This window comes from Phoxinus phoxinus, assembly GCF_949152265.1.
Source record: "Phoxinus phoxinus genome assembly, chromosome: 14".
Lineage (NCBI taxonomy): Eukaryota > Metazoa > Chordata > Actinopteri > Cypriniformes > Leuciscidae > Phoxinus > Phoxinus phoxinus.
In genome coordinates, this window is record NC_136889.1 from 7,162,315 (window position 1) to 7,180,740 (window position 18,426).

General features: G+C 36.4%; 1 protein-coding gene across 2 annotated transcripts; it reads left to right on the plus strand.

The window, feature by feature from the left end:
* The first annotated feature begins 467 nt into the window (after nt 1-467).
* Nucleotides 468-18,223, plus strand: anxa11a (annexin A11a). Of its 2 annotated transcripts, none has more exons than XM_079635971.1 (15): nt 468-605; nt 5,649-5,897; nt 8,289-8,362; nt 10,147-10,485; nt 10,585-10,672; nt 11,342-11,436; nt 12,442-12,555; nt 13,013-13,103; nt 13,253-13,332; nt 13,509-13,565; nt 13,656-13,749; nt 15,335-15,430; nt 15,902-15,960; nt 17,221-17,343; nt 17,451-18,223. In XM_079635971.1, the coding sequence occupies exons 2-15, from the start codon at nt 5,651-5,653 to the stop codon at nt 17,508-17,510; spliced, it is 1,617 nt and encodes a 538-aa protein (XP_079492097.1). In that variant the 5' UTR covers nt 468-605; nt 5,649-5,650; the 3' UTR covers nt 17,511-18,223. The 2 variants fall into 2 exon arrangements, with proteins under 2 accessions (XP_079492097.1, XP_079492098.1); XM_079635972.1 differs by having other exon boundaries at nt 10,285-10,485.
* The last annotated feature ends 203 nt before the right edge of the window (nt 18,224-18,426 follow it).

An 18,426-nucleotide genomic window follows, 5' to 3' on the forward strand; every position in this document is an offset into this window, starting at 1 on the left:
CAATGTAATTCATTAGAGTATTAGTTGTACCTTTATAGTAACCGATTAGATCTTTTAACTGAAAGGATTGTGAAGAATCAATGAAAAGAATAAAGAATAGCTTTTTCCTAATTAGCCTACTGTAAACACACATGGACGTCATACGCACGCACAGGTAGGCGTGGCTGACTTTAGGGCGTGATCCTACTCCGTCTTGTGTGTCTTGTCCTATATTTTGTAACATATTAATATTAAAAAATTACAACAAATAAAAAAAACACAACCTACAGGAACCCAATAGGGTATACTATGTACTTAACGTGATTACAGCGCATTTTATGCAACTAACGTTAAGTTTAAACTGTATTCCGCAATAGGTTATGCATGCCATATTTGACAGGCTTATGGAAAGATTACAATAGTCATTCCTTTATTACCAAACATCTTGAGTCATGGTGAATGAAAGAGTCATATGTTTTGTATTTAGTTAAAGATTGTTTGGTGTGATACAGTCATGGAAAGTATGAGTCCCACCCACCTCATTAAATATTACGCTGCGTGTCTCACGCTCGAGCACAGAGGTAGCCTACTCTGTACCTAGGAAGTGACGGCCTTCTGTTTTAACTGTAAGTAACATATACTCTTTACGCCATAATTCGGTCTTTTTAACGTTTATACTATTAAAATAGTTATAACGATATTGAGTGAGCTGTTATGTTAACGTTTATGCGGTTTCTGTTCTGTAATTCCTGCATTCCACGGCGTTATTTTAAGCGTCTTGTAAGCCTTCTTCCAGCTACATTTACAGCATACGCCCATAATGTCGAGTATTAATATAATCTTATGTCTTTTATCTTCGCTTCGCATATTTGAGGTTCCAACTAATTTAAGATTCTCCAGCAAAATCCAGAAAATTCTGTAGTGTAATGTTGTATGAAGCGAAAACATGTTTTAATGTGACAGAACATTTTGTCTTAAATACAGTCGCGATAGACAAGACTCGAACTGACACTGTTTTGTGGAATAGATCAAAATGCAAGTTTATATCTGGTCCTGGATAATCACATATTTTGTTGTTGACATTGAAAACCTTAATAGTGCCACTTGTAATTTAGGCCTCAATGGAAATATGTCTCGTCTTAAATAATTAGGGCACATAATAGTGTTCAGATGTCTTGCTCATGTTACTGTGTTGGGCTCTCGCAGGAATTCTCTATAGCCTACATATGTTGTGATAAAAATGTAAAATGAGAGAGAGAGAGAGAGAGAGAGAGAGAGAGAGAGAGAGATAGATTAAAATCTATCAATTAACTAATAATAATTTTTTCTTAGATTTAAGAACATTTCAATTATCTAAATAACCTTTTTCTACTATAAATAACCTTTTATGGCATGGAAATGCAATTGTTCCATGGATGTTAACGGTTCTTCGTGGAAACAGATGCTACTAAAGAACCTGTTTTAAAAAGTAAATAGTACCATATTCATTTATTTACATACTTTATGATGTTTACTTTGCAGAGTCATTCAATTAATCAGATGTACAGAGTCATTTATTTGTATTTTTTGTTTTTAATTTTATGTATAGTTTCAACACATATTTTCATTATTTCACAAAAATAATTGGTGGAATCTTGCCCTGTTCAAGACCCCATGCTGTAGAGAAAGTAAAACTCTTACTGTCAAAAAGAGTTTGTATTGTGATGGATGGCATTGTTTTGACATTCCATGGCATAAACATTCTTAAAAATTAGGCCAAACAAAAGCCTTTTTTTCTGCCCCAAATAATGTGTGATTGCAAAGGCCTGACTGAAATCAACATAGTGCCCCTCATTTATGAAACAAACGTATGAACGAACGTGCGATCGTTTCCACTCAAAACTTGGCATTTATCGATATGTACGTGATTGCCTTACGTCAGGTTTCAACTTGTGTACGCAAGTTTTTTAATTAGGGTGAACTTGCATTCCATAATTCCATTGTTGGCATACGAATGTTTCACAAGATGACATAATGTGTCATGAGATGATTTCTGCACTCGTTTCTATGTTAGATTGACAAATGAGGCCCATTGTGATCTGTAAGTTTAAAAATCTTAACCGTGTGGATTGCATCATATGTTGAGGTGTGGTGCTTTTTATCACCACAGGGTTCATCTCTAAAAGTCTGTTTGCCCCTTCCTTCTACACAACTTCTAATGTGTTTTATGGCAGGTGTTGAGGTGCTATGACAAACCGCTCCCACACTGAGTAAAGGTGATAAGACTGTATGAAGTGTATAACTTTCAAATACATCAGTATTAGTTTCCATGACCACAAATAGAGCATGAACATAGGCTAAATATTATACTGACCTATTTGTAAGTATACTATGGACAACTCTTCTAAGGCAATGTGCCAAGGGTTAATTAATGAGCAATATTATAAAAGACCATTTTGCATATCTTATCGGCTCCTATCATGCTATCCATATAATTTGTGCCCCATGCACTGTACGTGTACTGTATTTCTCTGCTGCAGAGAGCATTGCCTTTCTTCACTGCCTCAATAGTTAGTTATTTAGCATAGGCAAAAGAGCATGATACCGCTTACTATAGACCTTAGTCAGGGACAGGGTAGTGCCATATTTATTGTTTGACAGGAATGAAAACGAGGCTGTGAAGAATAGGTACAGTGTATTCAATAGATTCTACTGTTGTTTAACAACATACCTTACCGTTACCGACATTGTCCAGGCGACGAAAAATTTCAGTGGACGAAAGCTCCAGAAAATAGCTTTGAAAGTTGTGGGTTATGAAAATTACATAATCTAGGATCTTTACAGTCATTCATTGTAAACTAAAGACTGTAAGTCTATCCCTTGCCTCGTTTACGTCAGTGTTAAATTCAATATGGTGTCTAACCAGATTTAGGGCTATAGAATTCAACAGTTCCGGGAGTAAAAACTTTATGTAAATGAAAAATTTATTTTGTACGTTAACTTAGCTACGAGGTTACTCTGACACACACACATTAAAAGCAACACGCACACTAAAAGATCTTATTAGCCCTGTTCACTCCCATAAAGCACTGCGGATGGCATAATTGAGTCGATCTCTACTCTCACAAAAACCGTACACACTGTGTATATTTCAATCAGGAGATTGACCTCATTATTTTTGGGGTGGGCTGTCACTGCAATAATCTTTCTTTCCATGGTAACAGTGATGATTTCTGATTGGTGGAGCTGTCCTCAGTATTATAGGTGGTGTATTTAGATAGGCTAGTAAAAAATTAAATGTTTTTAAAGTTGCATTTAAAAGCACTGACTTGTGGCTTCTACGGTACTATCATTTAACAACCTCAGAGCTCTTGATACATCAGTGTTGAAAGGTTAATACGTTATCACTAAAAAACTATTTCCCTGTGGAAAATATGAATGGGAGTTTTACTTCCTGAACATGACTGTAGTATTATATAGCAGCAGAGCTTCAGCTTTAGGCTAGTTTATGTAATGTGTTTCCATGGTTTGGACAAAACGGGAACTTCTCGTTGAGACACACTGACTGCTGTTAATGTTTGGTGTAAAATAAATATTGAGGGCTTGATTTTGAGAGCATAGCCACTATTTTCCACTTATGTTTTGGTGCATTTCAAAGGAAATGTTGAGAAGTCTGATCAGTCATGTCAGAAGTAAAAAAAGAGTGAATTAGACACTCTATTTTTACAAATAAATAAAAAGTTTATGTACAAAAAAGTGAAACAAACTTTAGCTAAATAAATAGTTTTTTTTTGTTAAAATATGTTGTAATTTCCAAGCTAGTTGTTGGCACACTAAAGGGAAATGTTGCTCTTTTGCAGACCAACATCTCAAGCTTAACATCTCAAGTCAGGTGTTAAACACAGCAGAAGGTGTCAGTTTTGATTGTCATCAAACTGACCTAAAAGGAAATGAGTTATGTTTTTCTATAATAGAACATGCTTGCAAAACTATAAAAAAAATGGGCCTATGACCTACTTAATTAAAACTGAATCAACGCCAGCAATATCAGTAATCTGGCCATTTACACAATTCTGTGGTGATTTTGATTTAAATTGGACAATATAATTTATCAAAAGCTTTTTATGCATTAGTAAGCATATAGAGCAGCAGATGATGATTTACAGCTATAGATGTACAGGAGTCTGTGCTCTCTGAGGGCTCATTGACACCGTCAGTCAAGCAGCACAGGAGCAGATGCAGTGTGATGTTTGGGTAATGAAGCCTAATGGTTGAAGCTTGTGTATCCCCTTAAAGGGATAGGTCACCCAAAAATGAAAATTCTGTCATCATTTACTCACCCTCAAGTTGTTTCAAACCTGTATGAGTTTCTTTCTTCTGTTGAACACAAAAGAAGATATTTTGAAGAATGTTGGTGACCAGACAGATTTCTGCATCAGCATCACCAACATTCTTCAAAATATCTTCTTTTGTGTTCAACACAAGAAAGAAACTCATTCAGGTTTGAAACAACTTGAGGGTGAGTAAATTATGGGTGAACTATCCCATTAAATGGAGCTCTGCAGTGATGACGTATTTTTTGCAGGCAGGATTTTCCCATTGACTGTTGGATTGTTGCAGAAAATAAGCTCTATGACCAACAATAGTTTATGATTCTTACACGTTTTGTGTATCAACATAACCTTAACAACTTTTCATGAATGTTGAAACCTAAAAACAATAAACAAACTACGTCACGGTTGCACAACTTCAACATCACCACCACTAAGCTTCTGACAACTTTTTCAGTCTTGATTTAAAATCTACAAGTTTGAAAGTTTGAGTTAAAATAGTTTGCGAGAGGATGAGTATAAACTCAACAAGCTGTAAAAACAGATTAGCGAATATATTCGTTTTCAGTGTGATGATTAAAGGGATAGTTCACCCAAAAATGTATATTCTGTCATCAGCTACTCACCCTCATGTCGTTCCAAACCCGTAAGATTTTCGTTCATATTCGGAACTCAAATGAAGATCTTTTTGATAAAATCTGAGAGCTTTCTGCCTATCCGTTGACCGCTACGTAAAGTTAATAAAGAGATCGTAAAACTAATATGAATTGAGCGGTTCAGTCCAAATTTTCTGAAGAGATTTGATTGCTTTATATGATGAACAGATTGAATTTTGGCTTTTATTCACATTTAAAAATTAAAGCGTCAAAATGGTAGTTGCGTAGCTGTCAACGGAGAGACAGAAAGCTCTCAGATTTCATCAAAAATATCTTCATTTGTGTTCAGAAGATGAACTAAAGTCTTATGGGTTTGGAATGACATGAGGGTGAGTAAATAATGACAGAATTTTCATTCTTGGGTGAACTATCCCTTTAAACATCACACTGAAAATGTTCCTGACAGCATCTGCAGTCCTCTTTAGCCACAGATCAGCAACCGCCTTTTTCAAGAAGCATAAAAGCTTCAAAAATCAAGAATGAGGTATTACTGATGTATTTTATGCCATCGAATGAAACATGCTTGTGCTAACTGCTTATTTCAGACATTTACCCAATGACTTTGGAATGATGCATGACGCCTCTGATGCATTTTTTAAGCAATTTATGCAATCTTTTTATTTATTTATTCTGATCTCCAATCCAAGCTTATGAATTTTCATGCAATTTTGGTAAAAGAAACCCAATCTTTTTTCAATTTCAGGCATGACAATGAGCTATCCAGGCTATCCTCCCCAGACGGGCTATCCTCCTCAGGCCGGTGGATACCCACCTCAGCCAGGGGCGTACCCTCCTGCTGCAGGGGGCTACCCCCCTCAACCTGGGATGTACCCCCCGCAGGCGGGTGGATACCCTCCCCAACCTGGCGCTTACCCGTCACAGCCAGGTGCCTATCCCGGCCAGCCAGGTGGCTATCCCGGCCAGCCAGGGCAGTATGCTCCTCCAAGCTCAGGTGAGCCACGGTAAAACCAGGAAACTGCATGTGGTTTGTGTTTGAAATGTTGAATTATGTTTTAGTCATGAAGTCAGTGGACAAACCAACTTTGTTCAGTGATGCTTTCATTGAACAATGATGTTGACATTGTAATGTGGAACTTTTAGGTGGAGCCAAAAATATATATATTGAGTGACTCCGACTGAATGTATAGTTTGTCAAAAAGGCTAGCTGGCTTCTAGCATTGTCTTGTACTGACGTGCATTCTTTTAGAGGCTCTTCTTTTGAGAGACAGAGATCTGTGAGTGGTTTTTGTGCCAGAGGCCACATGGATTATATTATTGAATGAACGCATTTAAATGTTTCACAACATGTTCTTTTTGGGAGGAAACCCTTGACTTGTTGGATAGTGTCTCACCAAATATGTTTGGTTTAGCTATTTTTCCATACCAAAATATGCTTTGTTTGGTGTGTATACATGTTAGAAATTTTGACCTTCTTATGTTTTGTTTACCAGTAGTATTTTATTCAACGGAATATTCTGAACTCTAAGGCTTTGTTCTACACTGCTCACAAGTCTGATTTTATTTTCAGATCTGATCTTTAGCACTGTCAGCTCAAATCTGATCTGTTCAGACAGGGTAGCCAATATCCGGTGTATCTCCATCAGTTGCAGTAGTAGTTCTAAGCATCAACACGATGCCATGACACTTTCTCATACAGAAACTGACAGTGGCTGTCAGTGTGTACATTTTGCCTCTGCTCGTGTCTATCATGGTCTCGCTGTGGTGCTTAACTCCTAGGCACATGAGAGAACATAAATGCTAGACTCTAGAGGTATTGCACACATTCATGTAGTGCATTGAAAACAGATGATTTGTTCATTATTTACTACTTACTGAATGTCACATTGTTTGCTATAAGATAATAATATAAGCAGATAATTTGCTATATGCGCTGTCAAACATGAATGTATTCATATTGCTGAAGTCACATGCATTGCATATCAAATTAAAAGTGAAACAGATTGCTAGTTTTTGCTATTTTGTTTTATCTGGTGTTATATCTGACTGTTCATACAGAAATATTTGTTAACATTACAAAAGTATTTACTATTTCAAATAAATGCTGTTCTTTTGAACTGTTCTGTTCTGTAAAGCAGTACAACTGGTTTCAACAAAAAAAATTTGAATGATTTCTGAAGGATCATGTGAGACTGTAGACCGGAGTAATGATGCTGAAAATTCAGCTTTGATCACAGGAATAAATCACATTTCAAAATATATTCAAATAGAAAATATTCATTTAAATTGGAATTATATTTCACAATATAACAGTTTTTTACTCTATTTTTGATCAAATAAATGCACCCTTGGTGAGCATAAGATGCTTCTTAAAAAAGCCTTACTGACCCCAAACTTTTGAATTGTAGTGTATTTATTTATTTTGCCTTCACTTGATCATTTTAAATGGTGTTGGGGTTTGGCAAATTAATTTAAAAATTAATCCATAAAGTAATTTACTCAATTAATCATAAAAAGCATTATTCCATGTCAACTGACCAAATATACAAGTTATAAGAGTTCAATTTTATATTTAAAAGTAGATGTACAAACACGTAGCAGCAATATCTTAATTATGCGTCAGTGTGCAGTGTTACCTGACACTTCACCATAACAAAACCGGCTGCTCTGGACTCATCAGTGTTTCTGTTCCCTTTTGAAAGGGAACTCTCACTGCGTCGATGATGCTTTGGGGAACGCCTCAGGCATGACAGGTGTCTGAAATAACTATCTGTTTTGTCAAATCACATCAAAACAGGTTCAGAACTAAAAAGGATTTTTTTAAAAATATAGTTACAAGATGGGGTGATGCGGGGCCCTCAGGGTACTGCACAGAATAATGATCAAAAGTTGATGTCTAGATTATTATTAGCCTGACATGTGATACACAATGTATCCAGATTTCCCTTATACACACTGTATTTTGAAGTCAGCATGAAGTGATGTTCACAGCCTATTTTATTTCTGTAATCTGACATGTGAGACAGGATAGTCAATAAGCGAGATGCACGACATGAATTTTTGGGATTGTTGGCTGGAATGTTGACATTATATAGCAGAATTGAGTCAGGTGATTGGAGGTGCTTTGAAAAGTAAGAAAGATCTGAGACATCAGTCGGAAAGAAAATTAATTTAAAAGGCAGACCAAGTTTTTAGATTTTTCTATTTGGAAGAACATGCACCAGAGAACCGTGCACAATAATATCAGGAACACATTTTTTTATTATAAGTAAATGTGGTTTTGATGTCATGTTAACTGTGAAGTGCAATGATATTGTTCAGTCATAATTTGTGTGGGGTTTTAGGTTTTTGTTTATGTTCTTGTTTTAAATGCATGCATTTGCAGGAGGTTGGGGTGCTCCTATTGGCCTGGATAATTTGCCGAATGCCGGATTCAATGCATCAAATATCCAAGGAATGGTAAGTTCTACAATGAAACGATGTCAGAAATGACATTGGTCTCCATTCTTAACAGATGCAGGTAATTTGATTCCAGTCAGCATGAAATCCACAGCCTTGGCTGATATTGCATCAAATCCTTTCTTTATCAGCTTTTTACAAAACTGTGCTCTTGTGACCATGACATTGATCTTTTATAATTTATCTGTCATCCAAATGTGCTTTGACCAACAAATTTGACCCTGTTCGATTTACTGATGCACAAGCTTCTTACAGTTTGCTCCGTAATCAAATTTACTCAACAGAGGAAATGTGAACAAGTGTGGATCCATTTAACTATTGCAGCAATAATTCACCCAAAACTGGGATGTGCACAAAAGCATAGACATTGTCTAATTACTTAAGATACCAAGACAAAGAGCCATGTAATTAAGTAATATCATTAAGAATTGAAATTGTTTGGTTTTCTTTCTCTAGCGGAGAGGGTTACTTAAATGTGTTTGAAGTTATCCCTTGTGAAAAGGATGTACACTATGCATACAAAAAAAAAAAAAAAAAAAAAGAGTACTTATTGCAGAAATAATATACTTTAAAAGAATATACTTCAGTGCAAACTGAATATAATGTTTTGGGGCACTTATTTTCATGTTAATTTTAGTGTATTTATTATTTATTGCACTGCTGAATATACTGACAAGCCTTTATGGTAAACTAAAATATACTTTAATATCATTTCTATTGAAAATTGTATGTATTTAACTACGGTATATTTGTAATTACACATTTGTAGCGATGCAGGTGCAATTTAGTATATTTAAAACATTAACTTTAAATGCAACATCGAACAACACACTACAGTTAAATGATAATTAAGTACTTTACATGTATATGTTGGTCAACACAACAGAAAAAGTGTACATTTTTAAAGAGTGACGAGTTTATTAAAACAATGATTTAATATGTACTTTAAAGTAAAGCTTTTAATTGGATATGACTACAAAGTGCACTTTTTAAATGTGTACTTGTGTTTAGAAAGTGTTCTCTTTTTAAGTACATTTTAGTGGCCTTTTATTTAATTACTGTTATTTTATCTGCAAGTACAGTTTTTAAAAAATATATATACTTTTAATATTTGAAGTACACTACAAGTGCATATTTAATACAATCAAGCACACCTCTTTTTCACAAGGGAAGGTTTATAAATCACTAAAAGGAATTTCCTGTGTCATAATTTAAAATGTATGCTGCCCTTGGGTGTAGTTCAACCTCTGGGACGTAAAAGTGGCTAAAAGTTGAAGAAACACTTATATTCTGGCAATCGGCTACCTTGCTTTCTAGATTTTGGTGTGAGTGTCAGCCATTAAAACACACATATTGGTTAACCACTGCTTTTGATATAATTATTTGTGTAGTGTGAACTGGTTTCATTACTCCTCTGCAGTACTTCTGCATTTAGGGTCACAGCAAGGGGAAATTTGTGAATGTGGAAGTTCTTCCATCATTTAAATGTTACAAAACAGTGTCACTGTGACAACCATGTGCAATATGATGCGAGTGGCTTAAGTCAACAGAAACGTTTCAGTGCAAAGCCACCCTATGCAAACAAACCTTTCCATGAATGCACACTTGTTCAACATCCTCCTTATCTCCCTGTCCTGGCCTTAATCATCCCTTTGTCCGTCAGTATTGTCATTTCAAGGCTGTATATGTTTAATTTCCTGAAACTTCTGCTCTACTGTCCTAACTGTCATGCTTGCTTTTTGCTTTGTGCTTTTTTCGCCCCCCCTCAAATGTTTCCATCACAGGCAAATCAGTTCGCTGCAAATAGTGGATTTAGCCCAAATCCATCCATGTTCTCTCAAGTGCCTGGTGGCTATCCCGCCCCCCAACCTGGGGGCCCACCAGCCCCCTCCCCTAACCAGCCCTATGGCCTGTACCCTCAGCCAGGAGGAGGTATGCCCCAAGGTCCAGGAATGGGATACCCTAGTGGGCCAGCCCCTGGTCAGCAGATGCCGGGCTACCCAAACGCCCCAGCACCCAATCCTTCCGTGCCTAGCTATCCCAAAGCACCCTCACCCAACCCGTCCATGCCCGGATACGGCGGAGGTTACGGAGGAGGTGCACCTGCTGTTCCAGCTATCAATGTACAGGAAATTAACTCAATTAAATAATTAATTGTATTTGTGTGTGGAATTTTTTGCATTATATATTTTTGTCCTAACTTCCCTGTTGTTCAATTGCAGCGTGGATTCAGAGGGAGCATCCAAGACTTCCCCGGAGCTGATCCGCTAAAAGACGCGGATGTCCTCAGGAAGGCCATGAAGGGCTTCGGTGGGTTATGTTTCATGTTCATTTTCCACTTAAGGCCTTGATATATTCTCTGCAAAGTTCTCTCGCTTTTCGCTTACGGATGAAAAGAAGTTTGAAATACCTGAGAATTGGCATACTGTTAGCGAACATGCCGACGCTGCCCATGCTTCTGAGACGAATATGTAAAAATGTGCTGCACGCTTTCCTCTCAATAACAAAATAAATACTGAACGGAAGAAATGAAGAAGATTTCCAAGTCGAAGAAGGTCGGAGCTGCAGAGCAAACTGACCTATTATGTAATAGAGTAATAAACCAATAGACTAATGTTTACCAGCCGGAGCATACTTTTGAAACAAAAACCTGAAACAAACGGTTAACAAACATCATTTTGGCCTGATTTTGTTTATGTTTTTCTTTGATTTCGCTTGAAGAATAATCGAGGCCTTTACTCTATTTCTTGGCAAGCAGCGTCACTTAATTTCCCTCGAGGGTAAAAGGTGTTCTGTTCTTTTTATTTTATTTCTATCTATTATTAATCTTGTTAAGTTTGACCGCTTTGTGATACAGACGGCAGATGTTCAAATACTGAGAGCTTTATTTTAGAATAACATGGAATACAATAGGAGCTTTCCCTGAAAATGACTCATCTGTTTATTATGCTGCTAATACACAAGCACATGTTTCAACAGGCACTGATGAACAAGCCATCATTAATTTGCTTGGAAGTCGCTCCACCAAGCAGCGTGTACCTCTCTTGGTGTCCTACAAGACTGCCTACGGAAAGGTAATGTAGAGCATTGGAGATTTTTCGATATTTGCTGTTCAGCAGATGGAGCGGCAGTCCCTCCAGAGCTTTGACTTATTTCACATGGGTTTATTTTAAACAGCTAGTCATCTTTCTTAACAGCTGTGAATCATGAGTTGCTACTTGCTATTATATAATAAGAGGCAGGTGGTATTAGTGGGAGGGACTTTTCTCATTCTAGAGGGCATTTGATTGGACAAATGTTTGTAAACGCTCCTTGAGTACAAGATGAGACATCAGTATTTTTGGTCCATTTTCCCAAAGGACGAAGACTAAAAATAAAGAGGCTAAGATAATTTTGTCAACACTTGCATGTATATCATCAAAGCCCCAATGCAGAAAAGAACTAAATGGCTAACAAATAAACAACAAAGCCCATATTATGTTATGGGGTCTTTAAAGCTGCCGTCGGCAAGTCTGGCAGATTGAGTGGACTTAGACACAATTTTTAATGTTTACAACTCTCATGCCCCTCCCCCACTACCAACGAGCACCCGCCCATCATCAGTGCGTGAACCTGATTTTCTGTGAACGCGTCCGTCTCTTCAGCATCGATCAACACCATAGACTCGGAGGTAGGCTGCCCTGGCTAATCTATCCATAGATAGCAATAACCGAGGAATTGGAAGCTTGTTATTAGATTTTCTCTCTGCCATCACGCTTCGTACAATCTTCAGGCGAACTTCAGGCGTGTTGTGTGCATGTGATATTGTAATGTCCGCGTCTGCGCGAGGGAGGGGGATCTGTGATTGACAGTCAGATCTCACTGTTTAGACCCGATGATCTGGGAGCGGTGGATTTTTGCAAAACAAAATAACACGCTCCAGGTGGAGTTAGAAGCTCGGGTTTTTTTCTAAAACCACCTTATTTATGTTGTTCTGTCGGATTATAGTGTCAATTTCACTGAATTTGATCAAAAAAATGTTGCCGACGGCAGCTTTAAGATAAGCAACGTTGTGCATTCATGTAACCCATTGTTTACAGGACTTGGTCAAGGACCTGAAGTCTGAGCTTTCAGGGAACTTTGAGAGAGTGGTGCTGGCCATGTTGAAGACTCCAGCTCAGTTAGATGCAAGTGAGATCAGAGAGGCAATCAAGGTTTGTGAAAGTACTTTATTAACAGAATTCAGGGAAAAAAAAAGAATGATTTCTGAAGGATCATGTGACACTGATGCTGAAAATTCAGCTTTGCACCACAGGAATGAATTAGATTTTGTAATATATTAAAATAGAAAACAGTTATTTTAAGTTGTAATAATATTTCACAATATTACTGTTTTTACTGTGTTTTTGTTCATATAAATGCAGCCTTGGTGAGCATAAAAGTCAAAATCATTTAGCAATTGAACCATAGGCTAATATGTAACACTGTTCTCTGGGCCTTAAAGGAACAATTTACCAAACACAAAAGGAGAATTTCTAAAGAATGTACACGCATCTACAACAGCTTACATTTTAAGTGAACTGTTCCTTTACAGTGCACGGATAAAAAAAGATTTGATTCGATGTTTTGATATGCCATTAATACAAAAGTAATCTGCTGATTGTTTCACAGGGAGCAGGGACAGATGAAGCCTGTCTGATTGAAATCTTGGCCTCTCGCTCTAATGCAGAGATCCGAGAAATCAATCAAATCTTCAAAGCTGGTACGTACTTGACTCATATCACTTAATTCCTTCCCTCTGCAATTACAGATTTGATTACTTCCCAATCAAGGATATGGTACATGTCATTTAAAGCTTGACAATAAAGCGTGGTGAGTTGTGATGGATAACACTCAATGTTCCTGTTTTAGAGAATAAGAAAACACTGGACGATGCCATAATTAGTGAAACATCTGGACACTTCCGCAGACTTCTGGTTTCTCTTGCCCAGGTACACCGATGCTGTGCTTTTGTTTTATAAAAGTGAAAGTGACATGTGAGGGCCAAGTATGGTAACCCATAATCAGAATTAGTCCTCTGCATTTAACCCATCCAAGTTAGTGCACTGAACACTTCATATTTTGAGTTTGAGTCAAATCAGTGATTCTTCCTGTTATCACCTTAAAGGGTAATCGTGATGAGAGTGATAAAGTGGACATATCATTAGCCAAACAGGATGCTCAGGTAATTATTGAAATATTTCAAATATATATATATATTCATTCCTCAGTCTTTGAAGAGTGCCTACTATACTTTATTTGTGTTTTGCTGCAGAATCTGTATCAAGCAGGGGAAAATAAACTCGGCACAGATGAGTCTAAGTTCAATGCCGTCCTGTGTGCTCGGAGCAAAGCTCACCTCAGAGCAGGTACGTCATGACCCTTCGACTGCAATAGTAGAGTTCTTTTATCAAGTTAAAGTCCTTTTTAGGTAGGGCTGTTCTCTCTGTGCCACCCACAGATTGCTTTCTTTCTAGGTAATTGGTACAGCTCATCTCTACTTGAATAGGGAAAGAGCAAAATCTCCAAACCTGTTTGTCAAGATTACTGTACTGTTACATATTGAATAAGAAGTGATTATGATGTATTATACATAGCTGCTGCTTTGGCTCAAATCCGGCTTAAGAACGTTAGTTCGTCAATTTAGCTTGAAGTATATCTGGGCCTTAAAAGTGTGTAGAACTTCCCAATTCTTCCACATGGGCAGCCACAGTTTCAGTTTTGGATCATGCCTTGCAGTCAACCAACTCTTGCCAAGGCTGTAGTTGTCATTATGAGAATTCTGACTCATGACTGGACATGTTTTCCAGCGGAAACACTTGAATACGCCTCTAAATCAACCTACTTACTAACTGCACACTGGACGAGCACTTTCTCAGTTTATGGCCACTGATATTGTTATGTTTAAGAAAATTATGGAACTAAGATAATGACTGTACTATGTTATGATAGTACTGTACAATTAAATACAATCGTTGCCAAGCCTGCAGTCTGAACACTTTACCTCAGAGCGTCCGTTAACTGAATGAATTGAGAATATCACCTGAAAATCCAATAACATCAGCAATTTTCATTCAAGCAGCTGATTTCTGTAAATGAATGTAAAACTAAATGTATATTGCAGCACAGGGTGAAGTCAGTATACATTAACAACGATTTGAGACAAATAAATGTAAATTTAATGTATAAAACTATGTAAATGGAGCTCTGTGGCGCGGCAAGATTTTGAACATTTTGTGTTTTTGTGTGTACACTCGTAGAAAATAATGTGTTCGAATTTTAAAAACGCGGCATGGCGCTGCGCTTCTCGTCCGGTGTGCGACCCTCTTTATGCTCACTAAAGGCTGCATTTATTTGCTCTAAAGTACAGTCAAAAGCAGTAATATTGTTAAATATTCTTACATTTCAAAAGAACTGTTTTCTATTTTGATGCATTTTTAAAAAGTAACTTATTTCTGTGATGGCAAAGCTGAATTTTCAGCATCAATGTCACATGATATGAACCTCCATGAATCATTCTAATATGATTTGGTGCTCAAGAAGCATTTCTTATTATAAATGTTTTTTTTTTAAACAGTTTAAACTTTTTTTGCAGGATTAGACCGTTAGAAATAATTTGTAACATTATAAATGTCGTTATTCCGTAAATATACTTTTGTCTGAATAAAAATACCAATTATTTTCAAAACAAAACAAAAACATACTGTTCCCAAATTTTTGAACAACAGTGTATATTGCAGAATATTTATTAAACGGTAAGCTAGTATTCCATTCATCCAGAGGGGACAGTTTAATGAACAATATGTTGGTGTTGCTTTGTAATTAAAAGTATTGATTGTGTTTTAAAGTTCATTGCTGTACTCTCCCATGCTCATTAACGACCGTTTGTTTGTGATCTCTGTGTTTACAGAAATATTAATTGTATTAAGGCATTATGTGTGTTTCTGTTTGCAGTGTTTAATGAGTACCAGCACATGTGTGGCAGAGACATCGAGAAGAGTATCGATAGAGAGATGTCTGGAGACCTGGAGAGTGGCATGCTGGCTGTCGGTGAGCTTTCTGATCTGCCATCTATAATCGTTTGAGGAAATCTTCTCATTAAACCCTTATAATTGTATTTTTTAACTTGCTCTCCATCCTGCTGCCCGTTTAAGAGTAAAGCTGTTATAGGGTAAATATGTGGTAATATGTTTTTAATCACACAACGTGATTCATAAACCATAAGTGTGCCATAACACATAAAGTAGCTGACAAATGTGCTTGCTGTTTCATAGTGCATGACTTCCTTTCAGTCTGTGACATGTTCATAACGAGGTGTGTCTTTTCAGTTTGCTGTTCTGAACAGTCCGTTTTTCTCTTTTAAATGACTTTCACTTTCAGATGAATGCCTGGTCTGTCTTCATTTTGTTTTATTTGTCCATTTAAGTTTCAAGATTCTCTTGCTTGCTGTGTTGTTAGATGTATTATTAGCTGCAGGGTGATTTGCATATGGTGAGTCTAAATGTGTTTCTCTGTATGCAGTGAAATGCATCAAGAACACACCGGCCTACTTTGCTGAGAGACTCTACAAGGCCATGAAGGTGAGACTCGTTCTTCTCTGTGTGGTTCAGCTGTATTGTCTAGTGTTAGTGGAAAAGAGAAGCCTAATCATGATTAATTACAACAAAGCCATAGTTTAGAAGTCATTTTGTTTGAAGTCAAACTGTGTTAACTCTTTCCTTGCCGTTGATGGAATTTTCCATCATTTATAAAACAATGCTTCCCCGCCATTGACGGAATTTTCCAGCAATAAGTGTTTTCACTGTTATATGGTAGGGGGCGCTATAACACATCTTCTGATACAAAATCTATGAATCAAAACACAGGCAAAAAAGCAGAAACACGAAACAAAAGCATTGGTTATGCACTGTAGTCTTTGACAAAAACGTGATTTTCTCAGCTTTTTGTTCAAAACGCTGCTTTTACACACATTTAAATGAAGCAGAGCTCTGTTCTTTCTTTTGATATATTGCATGTTCAGATATTCATATAGCAAAATAATCAGGGGGCCATGAAAATTTTGTGAAAATGATCAAAAATGCTGGCGGTAGCTGGCAACTTAAAAAAAAAAAAAAGTACACAGAGTGGCTCTAGTTTGTATGCCAGATTTATTTATAGTTGGAAAAAATATTTTTTATATTAATGTATTTATAGGGTGATTTATTTATAAAAAAAAATAAAAAAAAATAAAATCTTTCTAGATTAGAATACATTCTTTTTGAATTGTTACTTTTTATTTTTTAATTAAACATAAATAAAAAGTATAAATTATAATATAAAATTGTATATATATATTTATATTATATTTAGTTTACATTTTATACTTTATATTGATAATAAAATATTTATGCATTTATTTGATAATTATTTCATATTTAATATAACATTTTAATATAAAAACTCAATTGAATAGCCCATTCTTATTTTATTTATAATTTGAATAGCCCAATTTTTTTTTTACATTTTTTTTAAGCTATGCCAAGGTCTGAAATTACAAATGACTGGAACAGGTCAAAAAGAGTGTGAAACCTGATAATATTTTGAATTGGACTGCAAACTGTTTATATTATAACATAATATATAATGTAATTATAATTATAACGACAGTAATATTATTAATAGTAACCGTAATGTTATTATAAGGTTTGCTCAATGCTGAAATCATTTGTGGAGGAACACTGGTTATAACTAGGCGGTACATGGATTCTGATTTGAAGAAAGGTGGAAGTGGCCTAAGAGTTTCGAGAGGGTTTCAGAGCACGCTCAAAAACTAAACAAAAGTCGCTGTTTTGGTTGCACAGGGAGCAGGAACCAAGGATCGCACTTTGACTCGCATCATGGTGACCCGCTCCGAGGTGGACATGCTGGACATTCGTCAGGAATACGCAAAGATGTATGGGAAATCTCTATACACAGCCATATCTGTGAGTGCCTGTGTTAACCACCCCTCAAACTATGCGTTACATTTTTTGAGAAATGAAAATGACAGATCCATAACAATATGTGTAATCAAACTAATGTGCATTTATAGGGAGACACTTCAGGGGATTATAAGAAACTACTGCTGAAGCTCTGTGGTGGAAGCGATTAGAGGCTACGGATGATCAGCGACACAGAGGACATGAAGCCACGCCACATTTTATACACATCTTACGCCTTACTCTATTTTGCACTCTATTACATACTTGCATGTTTTACTGTACTCAATGCAAAGGCACTTGTGTGCATTCAGTATATTCTGCACGTTACATTTCTTGCTCTTTTCGTGCTGTCTTTATTTGTAAAAGTAGCAAACTATATATCTTTATGTGCCTTCTATGCTGAAAGCAGTGGCTGAACGAATTATTGTTTATATCAGAAAGAGTGCATGTGTTTTGGATGCATATGTTTCCTCCAAGTATGCTTAGTTTGCAAGTTGATCGCAAGAAAATTCTGGATAAAGTATCGTGCACACATCTGAATGCCAAAATATTTGTTTTACACATTTATGTATTTTAAGTAATGCATAATATACTGGGGAAAATGTGCCATAAATGTTAGTTTTCGTCATCATGTTCGGCATAAACATGAGCATTTTATAGGAAAGAAATGTATATATACAAATTACTGCATCATATGCATAATTAAATCTGTTGATTTTTTTTAACTATAAACTTTTTTGTTGTTGATGTAGCCATTGTGATTGCCAACCACCTCGCTATTGAGTCAAAAAAAGAGATGATGGTGCTGTCTTTGTGTTTCTCATTTGCTTACTCTGTACAGAGCCAAACATTATGAAATGCTAAGTAAATCCTGCCTGAAAGAGATTCAACTCAAGCGTTCAACTCAAATTTACTTGGTATTTCTTCAACAGCCCCCTTGGTAGGCTACTATCAGTGCTGACTTCTGAAGCTAATTCAACTGTGACCTCAAAACACCCTGATAAATATTAATATACGCATTCATATAATTAATCCTACTAAATGAGGCATGAAAGCCATTACAATAAACAGAATAAAGATAGGGAA

Excerpts from the sequence above, each read along its gene's own strand:
- anxa11a (XM_079635971.1), top strand. The coding sequence starts at position 5,651 with ATGACAATGAGCTATCCAGGCTATCCTCCCCAGACGGGCTATCCTCCT. Across the intron at positions 13,104-13,252 it reads CAATCAAATCTTCAAAGCTG|AGAATAAGAAAACACTGGAC; the intron begins GTACGTACTTGA and ends TTCCTGTTTTAG. Across the intron at positions 15,961-17,220 it reads GACTCTACAAGGCCATGAAG|GGAGCAGGAACCAAGGATCG; the intron begins GTGAGACTCGTT and ends TTGGTTGCACAG.